This window comes from Bombina bombina, chromosome 9, assembly GCF_027579735.1.
Source record: "Bombina bombina isolate aBomBom1 chromosome 9, aBomBom1.pri, whole genome shotgun sequence".
NCBI lineage: Eukaryota > Metazoa > Chordata > Amphibia > Anura > Bombinatoridae > Bombina > Bombina bombina.
In genome coordinates, this window is record NC_069507.1 from 18,155,652 (window position 1) to 18,173,086 (window position 17,435).

General features: G+C 37.5%; 1 protein-coding gene across 1 annotated transcript in view; it reads left to right on the plus strand.

The window, feature by feature from the left end:
* The window catches only part of SPOCK2 (SPARC (osteonectin), cwcv and kazal like domains proteoglycan 2), a 236,909-nt gene that overhangs the window by 193,270 nt on the left and 26,204 nt on the right, over window positions 1-17,435 (plus strand). Inside the window, exons 5-7 of the mRNA XM_053691931.1 lie at window positions 2,482-2,596; window positions 3,924-4,041; window positions 5,471-5,593. Coding sequence (XP_053547906.1) covers window positions 2,482-2,596; window positions 3,924-4,041; window positions 5,471-5,593 — 356 coding nt within the window. The remainder of the gene's footprint in view (window positions 1-2,481; window positions 2,597-3,923; window positions 4,042-5,470; window positions 5,594-17,435) is intronic.

Below are 17,435 nucleotides of genomic sequence, written 5' to 3' on the forward strand. Positions count from 1 at the left end.
CACAGCACAGCATATAGTATAATTGTTATATTCTACCCGTGACTTATGTTAGTGTGTGAAGAGGTTCTACTCAGGAGGATCAGTGATCACAGCATATAGTATAATTGTTATATTCTACCCGTGACTTATGTTAGTGTGTGAAGAGGTTCTACTCAGGAGGATCAGTGATCACAGCACAGCATATAGTATAATTGTTATATTCTACCTGTGACTTATGTTAGTGTGTGATGAGGTTCTACTCAGGAGGATCAGTGATCACAACACAGCATATAGCATAATTGTTATATTGTACCTGTGACTTATGTTAGTGTGTAAAGAGGTTCTACTCAGGAGGATCAGTGATCACAGCACAGCATATACTATAATTGTTATATTCTACCTGTGACTTATGTTAGTGTGTGAAGAGGTTCTACTCAGGAGGATCAGTGATCACACAGCATATAGTATAATTGTTATATTCTACCTGTGACTTATGTTAGTGTGTGATGAGGTTCTACTCAGGAGGATCAGTGATCACAACACAGCATATAGTATAATTGTTATATTCTACCCGTGACTTATGTTAGTGTGTGAAGAGGTTCTACTCAGGAGGATCAGAGATCACAACACAGCATATAGTATAATTGTTATATTCTACCTGTGACTTATGTTAGTGTGTGAAGAGGTTCTACTCAGGAGGATCAGTGATCACAGCACAGCATATAGTATAATTGTTATATTCTACCTGTGACTTATGTTAGTGTGTGAAGAGGTTCTACTCAGGAGGATCAGTGATCACAACACAGCATATAGTATAATTGTTATATTCTACCTGTGACTTATGTTAGTGTGTGAAGAGGTTCTACTCAGGAGGATCAGAGATCACAACACAGCATATAGTATAATTGTTATATTCTACCTGTGACTTATGTTAGTGTGTGAAGAGGTTCTACTCAGGAGGATCAGTGATCACAGCACAGCATATAGTATAATTGTTATATTGTACCTGTGACTTATGTTAGTGTGTGAAGAGGTTCTACTCAGGAGGATCAGTGATCACAGCACAGCATATAGTATAATTGTTATATTCTACCTGTGACTTATGTTAGTGTGTGAAGAGGTTCTACTCAGGAGGATCAGTGATCACACAGCATATAGTATAATTGTTATATTCTACCTGTGACTTATGTTAGTGTGTGAAGAGGTTCTACTCAGGAGGATCAGTGATCACACAGCATATAGTATAATTGTTATATTCTACCTGTGACTTATGTTAGTGTGTGATGAGGTTCTACTCAGGAGGATCAGTGAATTATAAATGTTTTAATGTTCAGCCAACTTGTGTTTTATATTATAGTTGCACTATTTATTGTTCTCTCTCTATTGCTGTGTATACCTATTTGTCTGTCTTTCTCTCTCTCTCTCTCTCTCTCTCTCTCTTTCTTTCTTTCTTTCTATCATCTATCTCTCTATCTCTCTATCTCTCTCTCTATCTATATATCTATCTATATATATATACAGTTATATACAGATATAGATTTATATAGGAATATCTATTTAAAAATACTTAGAAGATATCCCCCTATGTGAAGAACATTGGAATGGGAAATATTTACATTAAATAGACAGTTCAACACTTTATTAAATATAAATATTGCATATATATGATTTAAGATGTTTTCATCTATTTGACTACAAATTGCTCCAATGCGCGCACACACACACACACACACACACATATATATAGTGTGTGTGTGATATATATATAAATACATACATATGTATTTATGTGTTTATATCTGTATATATGTCTGTAAATACATATATACACATAGACATACATATGTGCACACATAGAAATAAATATATATATATATATATATATACACACGCACATACAGTATATACATATTTAGACATGTGTATGTATGTAGCCTTTTTTTCCCCTAACACCTGAGATCTCATATAAATTGTTTTAATGCAATTTTTAAAAATTTGTATCAGACAGTGTTATTATGAGTGTAACTGTACCTTTAAATATAAATTTCATGTGTTTTGCAATTGTTTTGTCTGGCTTAACAGTTAACCAGAGCTCAAAGTCGCGATATACTGGCACATGTTAAATTCAATTGCGTTAACTTGTAATACGCACTCTACGTCTGATTTGCGCCCAGAGCCATGATAAAGCCATTATTGCTCACTCGCACCAGTTAGCGCATCACTTGTAATCTACCCTTTATAATTAGAACATTGGGGTTGGGACCATAGTATTTATAGGCTATAGATCATGATGGTTATTTCAGTTGTATGGATTTTTCTTACCTTTTACCAAAATATGCGTTTCCCATTTTCAGGGATTTGTATTTTTTCTGTTTTGCGTTTCTTTTGCTAAATCACAATATTTTCCTGAGTGACATTTAAGTCTGTGCTAAATATCATTGATTGCTGAGGGTTATGACTTTTCCATTGACCTGTATTTATCTGTTGGTTTTCCTTACACAGAATTAAACAGCCAAACCTGAAGCTGTATGGCAATAAGGACAATTTGTGCAAGCCATGTCATGTGACCCAGCCTGCGCCTGTCTGCGCCTCTGATGGACACACGTACAGCTCAGTGGTGAGGATCTGATGCTTTTACATAAAACCTTGTGAAGTGGGACAGACGGCTGCTCAGCTGCACCTAGGGCTCTGGACTTGTTCCCTATTCTGACCTTCCCTAAAAAACTATTCATTAACTTCACATTTTGCTACATTTGCACAGAACCCTTTGATACAGCTAGTTCCTGGCTACAAAGCATCACTCTAGATGTGTTTGCGAAGCTCATTACCTGGGAGATGATAGGAGCCTCATGGCTGTTTAGTGCTAAATATTTGCTTATCAAGTCCTTGGATTTGGGAGCTGCAGCAATCGAATATCCTGAATTGGCTGCATCTGTTAGAGCACTGGTTGCTGTTGTAGTCTGGAAATATCCTTCTGTAATTTGCGATATCTTGTAGTTCGTCATCTATATACCTTTGTACCATGACTGATGGGACAGTTCTATATGTGCTGAGCTTAAAGGGACACAAGTCAAAATAAACTTGATTCAGAAAGAGCAGCAGTTTTAAAGGGACAGTCTACACCAGAATTGTTATTGTTTAAAAAGATAGATAATCCCTTCATTACCCATTCCCCAATTTTGCACAACCAACACAGTTATATTAATATACTTTTAACCTCTATGATTACTTTGTATCTAAGCCTCTGCAGACTGCCCCTTATCTCAGTGCTTTTGACAGACATACAGTTTAGCCAATCAGTGCAGACTACTAAATAACTCCACTGGAGTGAGCACAATGTTATCTATATGACACACATGAACTAGTACTGTGCAACTGAAAAACTTTCAAAATGCTTTGAGCTAAGAGGTGGTTTTCAACGGTTTAGAAATCAGTTTGAGCCTACCTAGGTTTAGCTTTTCAAAAATACCACCAAGGGAACAAAGCAAATTTAATGATAAAAGTAAATTAAGTTGTTTAAAATTGCATGCCCTATCTGAATCATGAAAGTTTAATTTTGACCAGACTGTCCCTTTAAGACATTTTAAATTTACTTTCATTATCCAATTCTGCACATTCTTTTTATATTCACATTTTCCTGGTAAAAAGATCTACTGAGCATGTGCACATGCTCACAGGATATACGGATACTAGTCAGTGATTGGCTGATGTCTGTCACATGATATAAGGAGCCGGAAAATGTGAGAAAAAATAAATTTGTCAGAAAAAAAAGTCTAGAAGAAAAAATCTACTGCTTATATGAAATTCAGAGTAGGTGTTAAATGATTGTCTTTTTATTCTGCACCTGTTAGTTATGCAATTCTACTGCACTGAGTGGTCCTTTAAGCCCCATCAGTCATTGTCACTTGCTGGCACCTTGCTCACATTATATTGTTTCTTCTCAGTGCAAGATGGAGCAGCAGGCGTGTCTCAGCACCAAGCAGCTGACTGTCATGTGCCAGGGCAGCTGCCCCTGCCCTACGGAGCACACTCCAGCCACCACCACAGATATTCACAAGCAAGGTAAGTGTGGGTCACATTTGTGTCTCAGGGACAGGACATATCTTTTCTAGCCTCTTATACAACAGCTCTTGTCTGGGATAACTAGAGAAGCTTTGGTCACACAGGGTTAATATTTTCTCACGTATTTGGCACATGATGTTGTGTTGTATCAGTGTGAGCACTTAGCCTTTACATAGGAACGTTAGCTGTCTACAAACTCCAGCCCTTCATCAGTCGCTTCCTATTGGCCTCTCTCTTAAAAACGTAGCATAAAAAATACATTTTGTTTCTTATCATTGGCAGCAAAGGAAGAGTCATTTACAGTAAACAAATATACAGAAGGATTTTGCTCTGTGCAAAAACAAAATCCCTCATTAACCTCATAAACAGCACAAGCTGCATTTACCCTAGAAAACAATATTCACATCCTGTATAATGTCTTTGTGATGGATAAAATAAAAATATCTCTCATTAGCATCAGATACTTGTGTGCTGTGAAATACAGGATGTTTATAAATAAATAAATGATAAATGATAAATTATAAATAAATAAATGTTTAATAAATGCTAAATAAATAAATTATAAATAAATAAATAATCACGCCTGTTTGAGTAGTGCGTATTACAAGTTCAGCTCAATTGAATTTAATAGAAATATGTATTTTTGAATAAATAGAACATATTCTTCTTTGTAAAGAAAATTGGAATGTGAAATATTCATATTTCATGAAAGGTTAGCTCACTTGCTTAAACACAATTAGGTTTGCGCGACTTGTTGGGTGTTTTTTTCACAATTTTCACGCTCTATTGAAGTCTATGGGGTAAAATGTTAACACGGTTGCAATATTGCAACTTCTGCTTTTTTGTGAGAATCAGTTAGCGCACAAGGAAAACCTTTCAATTTGTTTTACGTGCTGTATCAGACGCTCGCATAAACCCCTTATCGCTAGCGCGCAACAGTAAGCGTCACTTGTAATCTAGCCCTTTTTCATTAGAACATTGAGATTGTGACAATACATAAATACATATACATACATAAGTATATAAATGCATAGACATACATAAATGCATATACAGTACATACAGAATTGACATACATAAATACATACATACATACATACATACATACATACATAAATACATATACATACATATGTGCATATACATACTTACATAAATATACATCGAGAGTAGACATACATAAATACATATACATACATATATACATAAATATACATACATACTTACATACAGTACATACATAAATACATGCATTTACATGCATATACATACATACGTGCATATGCATACATACAGTAAATACATATACATAAATACATACTTATATAACTTTTAAATATATTTGCACAAACTCAGGCTCAGGTTTGCTATAGAAGTGTTGGGTTAATCTGTTATGTTGATGTTCCCTGTGATATTTTTTTTACTTCAGGGGAGACATGTACTGGCCAGGATTTAGCTGACCTTGGTGACCGACTCCGAGACTGGTTCCAGCTGCTTCATGAGAATTCCAAGCAGAACAGCACAGCTAGTACAGGCGCTAAACCCATGCATGGTACTGTATGCAATATCCAAACATTTGTATGATATTCCTTGCTTAACACAACACAATTTATTGTACTGTAATAATGGTGCTGCATGGTACTGTATTTATAACCTAACCCAGTGTGTATGGTACTGTATGTATAACCTAACCTATTGTGTGTGGTACTGTATGTATAACCTAACCTAGTGTGTGTGATACTGTATGTATAACCTAACCCAGTGTGTGTGGTACTGTATGTATAACCAAACCCAGTGTCTATGGTACTGTATGTATAACCTAACCCAGTGTGTGTATGGTACTGTATGTATAACCTAACCCAGTGTGTGTGTGTATGGTACTGTATGTATAACCTAACCCAATGTGTGTATGGTACTGTATGTATAACCTAACCCATTGTGTGTGTGATACTGTATGTATAACTAACCCATTGTGTGTGGTACTGTATGTATAACCTAACCCATTGTGTGTGTGATACTGTATGTATAACCTAACCCATTGTGTGTGTGATACTGTATGTATAACCTAACCCATTGTGTGTGGTACTGTATGTATAACCTAACCCATTGTATGTGGTACTGTATGTATAACCTAACCCATTGTGTGTGTGATACTGTATGTATAACCTAACCCATTGTGTGTGGTACTGTATGTATAACCTAACCCATTGTGTGTGTGATACTGTATGTATAACCTAACCCAGTGTGTGTGATACTGTATGTATAACCTAACCCAGCGTGTGTGTGATACTGTATGTATAACCTAACCCATTGTATGTGGTACTGTATGTATAACCTAACCCATTGTGTGTGTGATACTGTATGTATAACCTAACTCATTGTGTGTGATACTGTATGTATAACCTAACCCAGTGTGTGTGATACTGTATGTATAACCTAACCCAGTGTGTGTGATACTGTATGTATAACCTAACCCAGTGTGTGTGTGATACTGTATGTATAACCTAACCCATTGTGTGTGTGATACTGTATGTATAACCTAACCCATTGTGTGTGTGATACTGTATGTATAACCTAACCCAGTGTGTGTGTGATACTGTATGTATAACCTAACCCATTGTGTGTGTGATACTGTATGTATAACCTAACCCAGTGTGTGTGTGATACTGTATGTATAACCTAACCCATTGTGTATGTGATACTGTATGTATAACCTAACCTATTGTGTGTGGTACTGTATGTATAACCTAACCTAGTGTGTGTGATACTGTATGTATAACCTAACCCAGTGTGTGTGGTACTGTATGTATAACCTAACCCAGTGTGTATTGTACTGTATGTATAACCTAACCCAGTGTGTATTGTACTGTATGTATAATCTAACCTATTGTGTGTGGTACTGTATGTATAACCTAACCTAGTGTGTGTGATACTGTATGTATAACCTAACCCAGTGTGTGTGGTACTGTATATGTAACCCAGTGTGTGTATGGTACTGTATGTATAACCTAACCCAGTGTGTGTATGGTACTGTATGTATAACCTAAGCCAGTGTGTGTGTGATACTGTATGTATAACCTAACCCAGTGTGTATGGTACTGTATGTATAACCTAACCCAGTGTATGTGGTACTGTATGTATAACCTAACCCATTGTGTGTATGGTACTGTATGTATAACCTAACCCAGTGTGTGTATGGTACTGTATGTATAACCTAACCCAGTGTGTATGGTACTGTATGTATAACCTAACCCATTGTGTGTATGGTACTGTATGTATAACCTAACCCAGTGTGTGTATGGTACTGTATGTATAACCTAACCCAGTGTGTGTATGGTACTGTATGTATAACCTAACCCATTGTGTGTGTGATACTGTATGTATAACCTAACCCATTGTGTGTGTGTGATACTGTATGTATAACCTAACCCATTGTGTGTGGTGCTGTATGTATAACCTAACCCATTGTATGTGGTACTGTATGTATAACCTAACCCATTGTGTGTGTGATACTGTATGTATAACCTAACCCATTGTGTGTATGGTACTGTATGTATAACCTAAGCCAGTGTGTATGTGATACTGTATGTATAACCTAAACCATTGTGTGTATGGTACTGTATGTATAACCTAACCCAGTGTGTATGTGATACTGTATGTATAACCTAACCCAGTGTGTATGTGATACTGTATGTATAACCTAACCCAGTGTGTGTATGGTACTGTATGTATAACCTAACCCAGTGTGTATGTGATACTGTATGTATAACCTAACCCAGTGTGCATGGTACTGTATGTATAACCTAACCCAGTGTGTATGTGATACTGTATGTATAACCTAACCCATTGTGTGTATGGTACTGTATGTATAACCAAACCCAGTGTCTATGGTACTGTATGTATAACCTAACCCAGTGTGTGTATGGTACTGTATGTATAACCTAACCCAGTGTGTGTGTGTATGGTACTGTATGTATAACCTAACCCAATGTGTGTATGGTACTGTATGTATAACCTAACCCATTGTGTGTGTGATACTGTATGTATAACTAACCCATTGTGTGTGGTACTGTATGTATAACCTAACCCATTGTGTGTGTGATACTGTATGTATAACCTAACCCATTGTGTGTGTGATACTGTATGTATAACCTAACCCATTGTGTGTGGTACTGTATGTATAACCTAACCCATTGTATGTGGTACTGTATGTATAACCTAACCCATTGTGTGTGTGATACTGTATGTATAACCTAACCCATTGTGTGTGGTACTGTATGTATAACCTAACCCATTGTGTGTGTGATACTGTATGTATAACCTAACCCAGTGTGTGTGATACTGTATGTATAACCTAACCCAGCGTGTGTGTGATACTGTATGTATAACCTAACCCATTGTATGTGGTACTGTATGTATAACCTAACCCATTGTGTGTGTGATACTGTATGTATAACCTAACTCATTGTGTGTGATACTGTATGTATAACCTAACCCAGTGTGTGTGATACTGTATGTATAACCTAACCCAGTGTGTGTGATACTGTATGTATAACCTAACCCAGTGTGTGTGTGATACTGTATGTATAACCTAACCCATTGTGTGTGTGATACTGTATGTATAACCTAACCCATTGTGTGTGTGATACTGTATGTATAACCTAACCCAGTGTGTGTGTGATACTGTATGTATAACCTAACCCATTGTGTGTGTGATACTGTATGTATAACCTAACCCAGTGTGTGTGTGATACTGTATGTATAACCTAACCCATTGTGTATGTGATACTGTATGTATAACCTAACCTATTGTGTGTGGTACTGTATGTATAACCTAACCTAGTGTGTGTGATACTGTATGTATAACCTAACCCAGTGTGTGTGGTACTGTATGTATAACCTAACCCAGTGTGTATTGTACTGTATGTATAACCTAACCCAGTGTGTATTGTACTGTATGTATAACCTAACCTATTGTGTGTGGTACTGTATGTATAACCTAACCTAGTGTGTGTGATACTGTATGTATAACCTAACCCAGTGTGTGTGGTACTGTATATGTAACCCAGTGTGTGTATGGTACTGTATGTATAACCTAACCCAGTGTGTGTATGGTACTGTATGTATAACCTAAGCCAGTGTGTGTGTGATACTGTATGTATAACCTAACCCAGTGTGTATGGTACTGTATGTATAACCTAACCCAGTGTATGTGGTACTGTATGTATAACCTAACCCATTGTGTGTATGGTACTGTATGTATAACCTAACCCAGTGTGTGTATGGTACTGTATGTATAACCTAACCCAGTGTGTATGGTACTGTATGTATAACCTAACCCATTGTGTGTATGGTACTGTATGTATAACCTAACCCAGTGTGTGTATGGTACTGTATGTATAACCTAACCCAGTGTGTGTATGGTACTGTATGTATAACCTAACCCATTGTGTGTGTGATACTGTATGTATAACCTAACCCATTGTGTGTGTGTGATACTGTATGTATAACCTAACCCATTGTGTGTGGTGCTGTATGTATAACCTAACCCATTGTATGTGGTACTGTATGTATAACCTAACCCATTGTGTGTGTGATACTGTATGTATAACCTAACCCATTGTGTGTGTGATACTGTATGTATAACCTAACCCATTGTGTGTATGGTACTGTATGTATAACCTAAGCCAGTGTGTATGTGATACTGTATGTATAACCTAACCCATTGTGTGTATGGTACTGTATGTATAACCTAACCCAGTGTGTATGTGATACTGTATGTATAACCTAACCCAGTGTGTGTATGGTACTGTATGTATAACCTAACCCAGTGTGTATGTGATACTGTATGTATAACCTAACCCAGTGTGCATGGTACTGTATGTATAACCTAACCCAGTGTGTATGTGATACTGTATGTATAACCTAACCCATTGTGTGTATGGTACTGTATGTATAACCTAACCCAGTGTGTATGTGATACTGTATGTATAACCAAACCCAGTGTGTATGGTACTGTATGTATAACCTAACCCAGTGTGTCTATGGTACTGTATGTATAACCTAACCCAGTGTGTGTATGGTACTGTATGTATAACCTAACCCATTGTGTGTGTGATACTGTATGTATAACCTAACCCATTGTGTGTGTGATACTGTATGTATAACCTAACCCATTGTGTGTGATACTGTATGTATAACCTAACCCAGTGTGTATGTGATACTGTATGTATAACCTAACCCATTGTGTGTATGGTACTGTATGTATAACCTAACCCAGTGTGTGTATGGTACTGTATGTATAACCTAACCCATTGTGTGTGTGATACTGTATGTATAACCTAACCCATTGTGTGTGTGATACTGTATGTATAACCTAACCCATTGTGTGTGATACTGTATGTATAACCTAACCCAGTGTGTATGTGATACTGTATGTATAACCTAACCCATTGTGTGTATGGTACTGTATGTATAACCTAACCCATTGTGTGTGTGATACTGTATGTATAACCTAACCCATTGTGTGTGTGATACTGTATGTATAACCTAACCCATTGTGTGTGTGATACTGTATGTATAACCTAACCCATTGTGTGTATGGTACTGTATGTATAACCTAAGCCAGTGTGTATGTGATACTGTATGTATAACCTAACCCATTGTGTGTATGGTACTGTATGTATAACCTAACCCAGTGTGTATGTGATACTGTATGTATAACCTAACCCAGTGTGTGTATGGTACTGTATGTATAACCTAACCCAGTGTGTATGTGATACTGTATGTATAACCTAACCCAGTGTGCATGGTACTGTATGTATAACCTAACCCAGTGTGTATGTGATACTGTATGTATAACCTAACCCATTGTGTGTATGGTACTGTATGTATAACCTAACCCAGTGTGTATGTGATACTGTATGTATAACCAAACCCAGTGTGTATGGTACTGTATGTATAACCTAACCCAGTGTGTCTATGGTACTGTATGTATAACCTAACCCAGTGTGTGTATGGTACTGTATGTATAACCTAACCCATTGTGTGTGTGATACTGTATGTATAACCTAACCCATTGTGTGTGTGATACTGTATGTATAACCTAACCCATTGTGTGTGATACTGTATGTATAACCTAACCCAGTGTGTATGTGATACTGTATGTATAACCTAACCCATTGTGTGTATGGTACTGTATGTATAACCTAACCCATTGTGTGTGTGATACTGTATGTATAACCTAACCCATTGCGTGTGTGATACTGTATGTATAACCTAACCCAGCGTGTGTGTGATACTGTATGTATAACCTAACCCAGTGTGTGTATGGTACTGTATGTATAACCTAACCCAGTGTGTGTATGGTACTGTATGTATAACCTAACCCAGTGTGTATGGTACTGTATGTATAACCTAACCCAGCGTGTCTGTGATACTGTATGTATAACCTAACCCAGTGTGTGTATAGTACTGTATGTATAACCTAACCCAGTGTGTGTATGGTACTGTATGTATAACCTATCCCAGTGTGAGTATGGTACTGTATGTATAACTTAACCCATTGTGTGTGTGATACTGTATGTATAACCTAACCCATTGTGTGTGTGATACTGTATGTATAACCTAACCCATTGTGTGTGGTACTGTATGTATAACCTAACCCATTGCGTGTGTGATACTGTATGTATAACCTAACCCAGCGTGTGTGTGATTCTGTATGTATAACCTAACCCAGTGTGTGTATGGTACTGTATGTATAACCTAACCCAGTGTGTGTATGGTACTGTATGTATAACCTAACCCAGTGTGTATGGTACTGTATGTATAACCTAACCCAGTGTGTGTATGGTACTGTATGTATAACCTAACCCAGTGTGTGTATGGTACTGTATGTATAACCTAACCCAGTGTGTGTGTGATACTGTATGTATAACCTAACCCAGTGTGTGTATGGTACTGTATGTATAACCTAACCCAGTGTGTGTGGTACTGTATGTATAACCTAACCCCAGTGTGTGTATGGTACTGCATGTATAACCTAACCCAATGTGTGTGGTACTGTATGTATAACCTAACCCAGTGTGTGTGGTACTGTATGTATAACCTAACCCACTATGTATGGTACTGTATGTATAACCTAACCCATTGTGTGTGTATGGTACTGTATGTATAACCTAACCCAGTGTGTGTGGTACTGTATGTATAACCTAACCCAGTGTGTGTGGTACTGTATGTATAACCTAACCCAGTGTGTGTGGTACTGTATGTATAACCTAACCCAGTGTGTGTGGTACTGTATGTATAACCTAACCCACTATGTATGGTACTGTATGTATATTGTATAACCTAACCCAGTGTGTGTATGGTACTGTATGTATAACCTAACCCAGTGTGTGTGGTACTGTATGTATAACCTAACCCAGTGTGTGTGGTACTGTATGTATAACCTAACCCAGTGTGTGTATGGTACTGTATGTATAACCTAATCCAGTGTGTATGTGATACTGTATGTATAACCTAACCCAGTGTGTGTATGGTACTGTATGTATAACCTAACCCAGTGTGTATGGTACTGTATGTATGACCTAACCCAGTGTGTATGTATGGTACTGTATATATAACCTAACCCAGTGTGTGTGGTACTGTATGTATAACCTAACCCAGTGTGTATGGTACTGTATGTATGACCTAACCCAGTGTGTATGTATGGTACTGTATGTATAACCTAACCCAGTGTGTGTGGTACTGTATGTATAACCTAACCCAGTGTGTGTGGTACTGTATGTATAACCTAAGCCAGTGTGTGTGTGTATGGTACTGTATGTATAACCTAACCCAGTATGTATGGTACTGTATTTATAACCTAAGCCAGTGTGTGTGGTACTGTATATATAACCCAGTGTGTGTATGGTACTGTATGTATAACCTAACCCAGTGTGTGTATGGTACTGTATGTATAACCTAAGCCAATGTTAGTGTGTGGTACTGTATGTATAACCTAAGCCAGTGTGTGTATGGTACTGTATGTATAACCTAACCCAGTGTGTATTGTACTGTATGTATAACCTAACCCAGTGTGTGTATGGTACTGTATGTATAACCTAAGCCAGTGTGTGTATGGTACTGTATGTATAACCTAACCCAGTGTGTGTATGGTACTGTATGTATAACCTAAGCCAGTGTGTGTGGTACTGTATGTATAACCTAAGCCAGTGTGTGTGGTACTGTATATGTAACCCAGTGTGTGTATGGTACTGTATGTATAACCTAACCCAGTGTGTGTGTGTATGGTACTGTATGTATAACCTAAGCCAGTGTGTGTGGTACTGTATGTATAACCTAACCCAGTGTGTGTATGGTACTGTATGTATAACCTAAGCCAGTGTGTGTGGTACTGTATATGTAACCCAGTGTGTGTATGGTACTGTATGTATAACCTAACCCAGTGTGTGTGTGTATGGTACTGTATGTATAACCTAAGCCAGTGTGTGTGGTACTGTATGTATAACCTAACCCAGTGTGTGTATGGTACTGTATGTATAACCTAAGCCAGTGTGTGTGGTACTGTATGTATAACCTAACCCAGTGTGTGTATGGTACTGTATGTATAACCTAACCCAGTGTGTGTGGTACTGTATGTATAACCTAACCCAGTGTGTGTGTGTATGGTACTGTATGTATAACCTAACCCAGTGTGTGTGGTACTGTATGTATAACCTAACCCAGTGTGTGTATGGTACTGTATGTATAAACTAACCCAGTGTGTGTGTGTATGGTACTGTATGTATAACCTAACCCAGCGTGTGTATGGTACTGTATGTATAACCTAACCCAGTGTGTGTGGTACTGTATGTATAACCTAACCCAGTGTGTGTATGGTACTGTATGTATAACCTAACCCAGTGTGTGTGGTACTGTATGTATAACCTAACCCAGTGTGTGTGTGTATGGTACTGTATGTATAACCTAACCCAGTGTGTATGGTACTGTATGTATAACCTAACCCAGTGTGTGTATGGTACTGTATGTATAACCTAACCCAGTGTGTTTGTGTGTATGGTACTGTATGTATAATCTAACCCAGTGTGTGTATGGTACTGTATGTATAACCTAAGCCAGTGTGTGTGGTACTGTATATGTAACCCAGTGTGTGTATGGTACTGTATGTATAACCTAACCCAGTGTGTGTGTGTGTATGGTACTGTATGTATAACCTAAGCCAGTGTGTGTGGTACTGTATGTATAACCTAACCCAGTGTGTGTATGGTACTGTATGTATAACCTAAGCCAGTGTGTGTGGTACTGTATGTATAACCTAACCCAGTGTGTGTATGGTACTGTATGTATAACCTAACCCAGTGTGTGTGGTACTGTATGTATAACCTAACCCAGTGTGTGTGTGTATGGTACTGTATGTATAACCTAACCCAGTGTGTGTGGTACTGTATGTATAACCTAACCCAGTGTGTGTATGGTACTGTATGTATAACCTAACCCAGTGTGTGTATGGTACTGTATGTATAACCTAACCCAGTGTGTGTATGGTACTGTATGTATAACCTAACCCAGTGTGTGTGGTACTGTATGTATAACCTAACCCAGTGTGTGTATGGTACTGTATGTATAACCTAACCCAGTGTGTGTGGTACTGTATGTATAACCTAACCCAGTGTGTGTGTGTGTATGGTACTGTATGTATAACCTAACCCAGTGTGTATGGTACTGTATGTATAACCTAACCCAGTGTGTGTATGGTACTGTATGTATAACCTAACCCAGTGTGTGTGTGTATGGTACTGTATGTATAACCTAACCCAATGTGTGTATGGTACTGTATGTATAACCTAACCCAGTGTGTGTGGTACTGTATGTATAACCTAACCCCAGTGTGTGTGTATGGTACTGTATGTATAACCTAACCCAGTGTGTGTATGGTACTGTATGTATAACCTAACCCAGTGTGTATGGTACTGTATGTATAACCTAACCCAGTGTGTGTATGGTACTGTATGTATAACCTAACCCAGTGTGTGTGTGTATGGTACTGTATGTATAACCTAACCCAGTGTGTGTATGGTACTGTATGTATAACCTAACCCCAGTGTGTGTGTATGGTACTGTATGTATAACCCAGTGTGTGTGGTACTGTATGTATAACCTAACCCCAGTGTGTGTGGTACTGTATGTATAACCTAAGCCAGTGTGTGTGTATGGTACTGTATGTATAACCCAGTGTGTGTGGTACTGTATGTATAACCTAACCCCAGTGTGTGTGGTACTGTATGTATAACCTAAGCCAGTGTGTGTGTGTGTGTGTGGTACTGTATGTATAACCTAAGCCAGTGTGTATGGTACTGTATGTATAACCTAAGCCAGTGTGTGTGTATGGTACTGTATGTATAACCTAAGCCAGTGTGTGTGTATGGTACTGTATGTATAACCCAGTGTGTGTGGTACTGTATGTATAACCCAGTGTGTGTGGTACTGTATATATAACCCAGTGAGGTTGGTAAACAATACCAGAAGGAATGACAAGCTATTACTAAGCAAGGTCACTAAGCAACTTGCAGGTATCTGCAGACAGCACTCGGGTTCCGTCGCTTTTTCCTGTTTATCTGCAGCTGCTAAAGGTTTTGTTTAATCTGTGTAAATTCTTCAGCACATTCATTAGAAATAATAATTGCTAACTGCATTAGTTCCTGCTGAACACAACACATTTGCTTTTACAGAAAAAAAGGTTAATTTTCCCCATTATCACATTACATTTCAAACACTTATTCTCATGGAATTCACTGTAATGTTGCATCCATCATTAATAAAAAAAATATATAATTTATTTTAAGAATTTACTGTGTATGTAGGAGTGGATCATGGGACATTTTTCTACAGGACTTATGTGTGATTAAATAGACATTTGCTTTCTGTGAGAGAATAAACTACATTTGCATATCTTGGGCAGGTAATGTCAGGTATTCCTGTCTGAATATAAATCTTTTGTCTTATTGTAATATTATTACATTATAACATCAATACATTATAATCTGACTGTCCGTTTAAAAAATAAATAAATGACACGTTAAACTATCTACTAGCTATGATTTTTTGGAACATTTCGTATTCCAAGAAGCTTGATTGGATCTTAATTAGCTCCTCATTAGTCAGGAAACACATTGTAGGAGTTAATTATCAAAATCTCCTGGAGAAACGCATGGAAATACAGCAGATAAATGCATTTCATTATTAGCAGGGTCTGAGCATCATGTAATCGTTCAGGTTTTAGATATTTAATGAACAGTATCAGGCTGTGTGAAAATATCTGAAATGAGCCTAATCTTGGGAAATATGCTACAAGTTGCACAGATTAAGCGCACGCCTTATTAGCACATTGTCTGGGTTTTGTGTTTATTGGTTTTGAAGTCTCAGCACTTATTTGACCCACTTGGTTTCAGTCACAAGGGTAAAAAAACCAATAAACATTTTCATTAGTAGCTTTATGTGATTACTAACAGCTCTCTGAGTGCCCATTTCAGTCTGAGAAACTAAATCTGCTGTAACCTGGAATTGTGTGATCCAATCGATCAGCCACAAGCTTTATACAGTGACAAATCTGTCCTGAGCAGTCATATAGGGTCTCCTGTAACAAACGTAACCAGTTGCTCTTACTGAGGGCCGGTAACAATAATAGCTACAAGGTTTAGTAACATTAAAGAATCACTTTAGATTATCAGTAATCCAATAAAGCAGTTGGAGATGTAAAATAAAAACTGGGCACCTGCAGTATTTCTATTTATCTCTGTTTTCCTTTGGGATTTTTCCCTTTATGGATTCCACAACTTTATTGTCCTGACAAGACTCACATTAGCAGCTCATTGGTCAGGTGATGAGCTTTATCATATTAAACACTCTAGCCTAGATTCACTAAGGATAATATGAGCCGTCAGTTCTTTTATTAGATTTCCCTTTTGCCGCTGATTCAGTAAAAAGCTCTCATCTGTCCATCGTTAGTAAATAGACTGCATAGTATAATGCAGGATCTGAAGAGATTTGAGATAGGCTGATCCAGTGTTAGTGAACCTAGACAATAGAAGTATTTATTTTATAAATATATTAAGCAGAAATCCTTTCTTGTAATGTGTATTATGCCTAAAACAAATTCTAATCTGTAGCATCTGAAATTCCTTATCGGCATAACTATATTATGTTCAGTAGTTAAATAAATATTGTAGTTCTCACTTCTACTTATGATTTTAATGAAGACGGACAGCTTGCAGTTGCTAAGCACAAGCCTGTCACTCATTGTGTGAGACAGTACCTTACCAATCTGATGCGGGAGCTGATTTGTTGATGCTCAAATACACAACACTTTCTAGACATTGTGATTGGTTTATAGG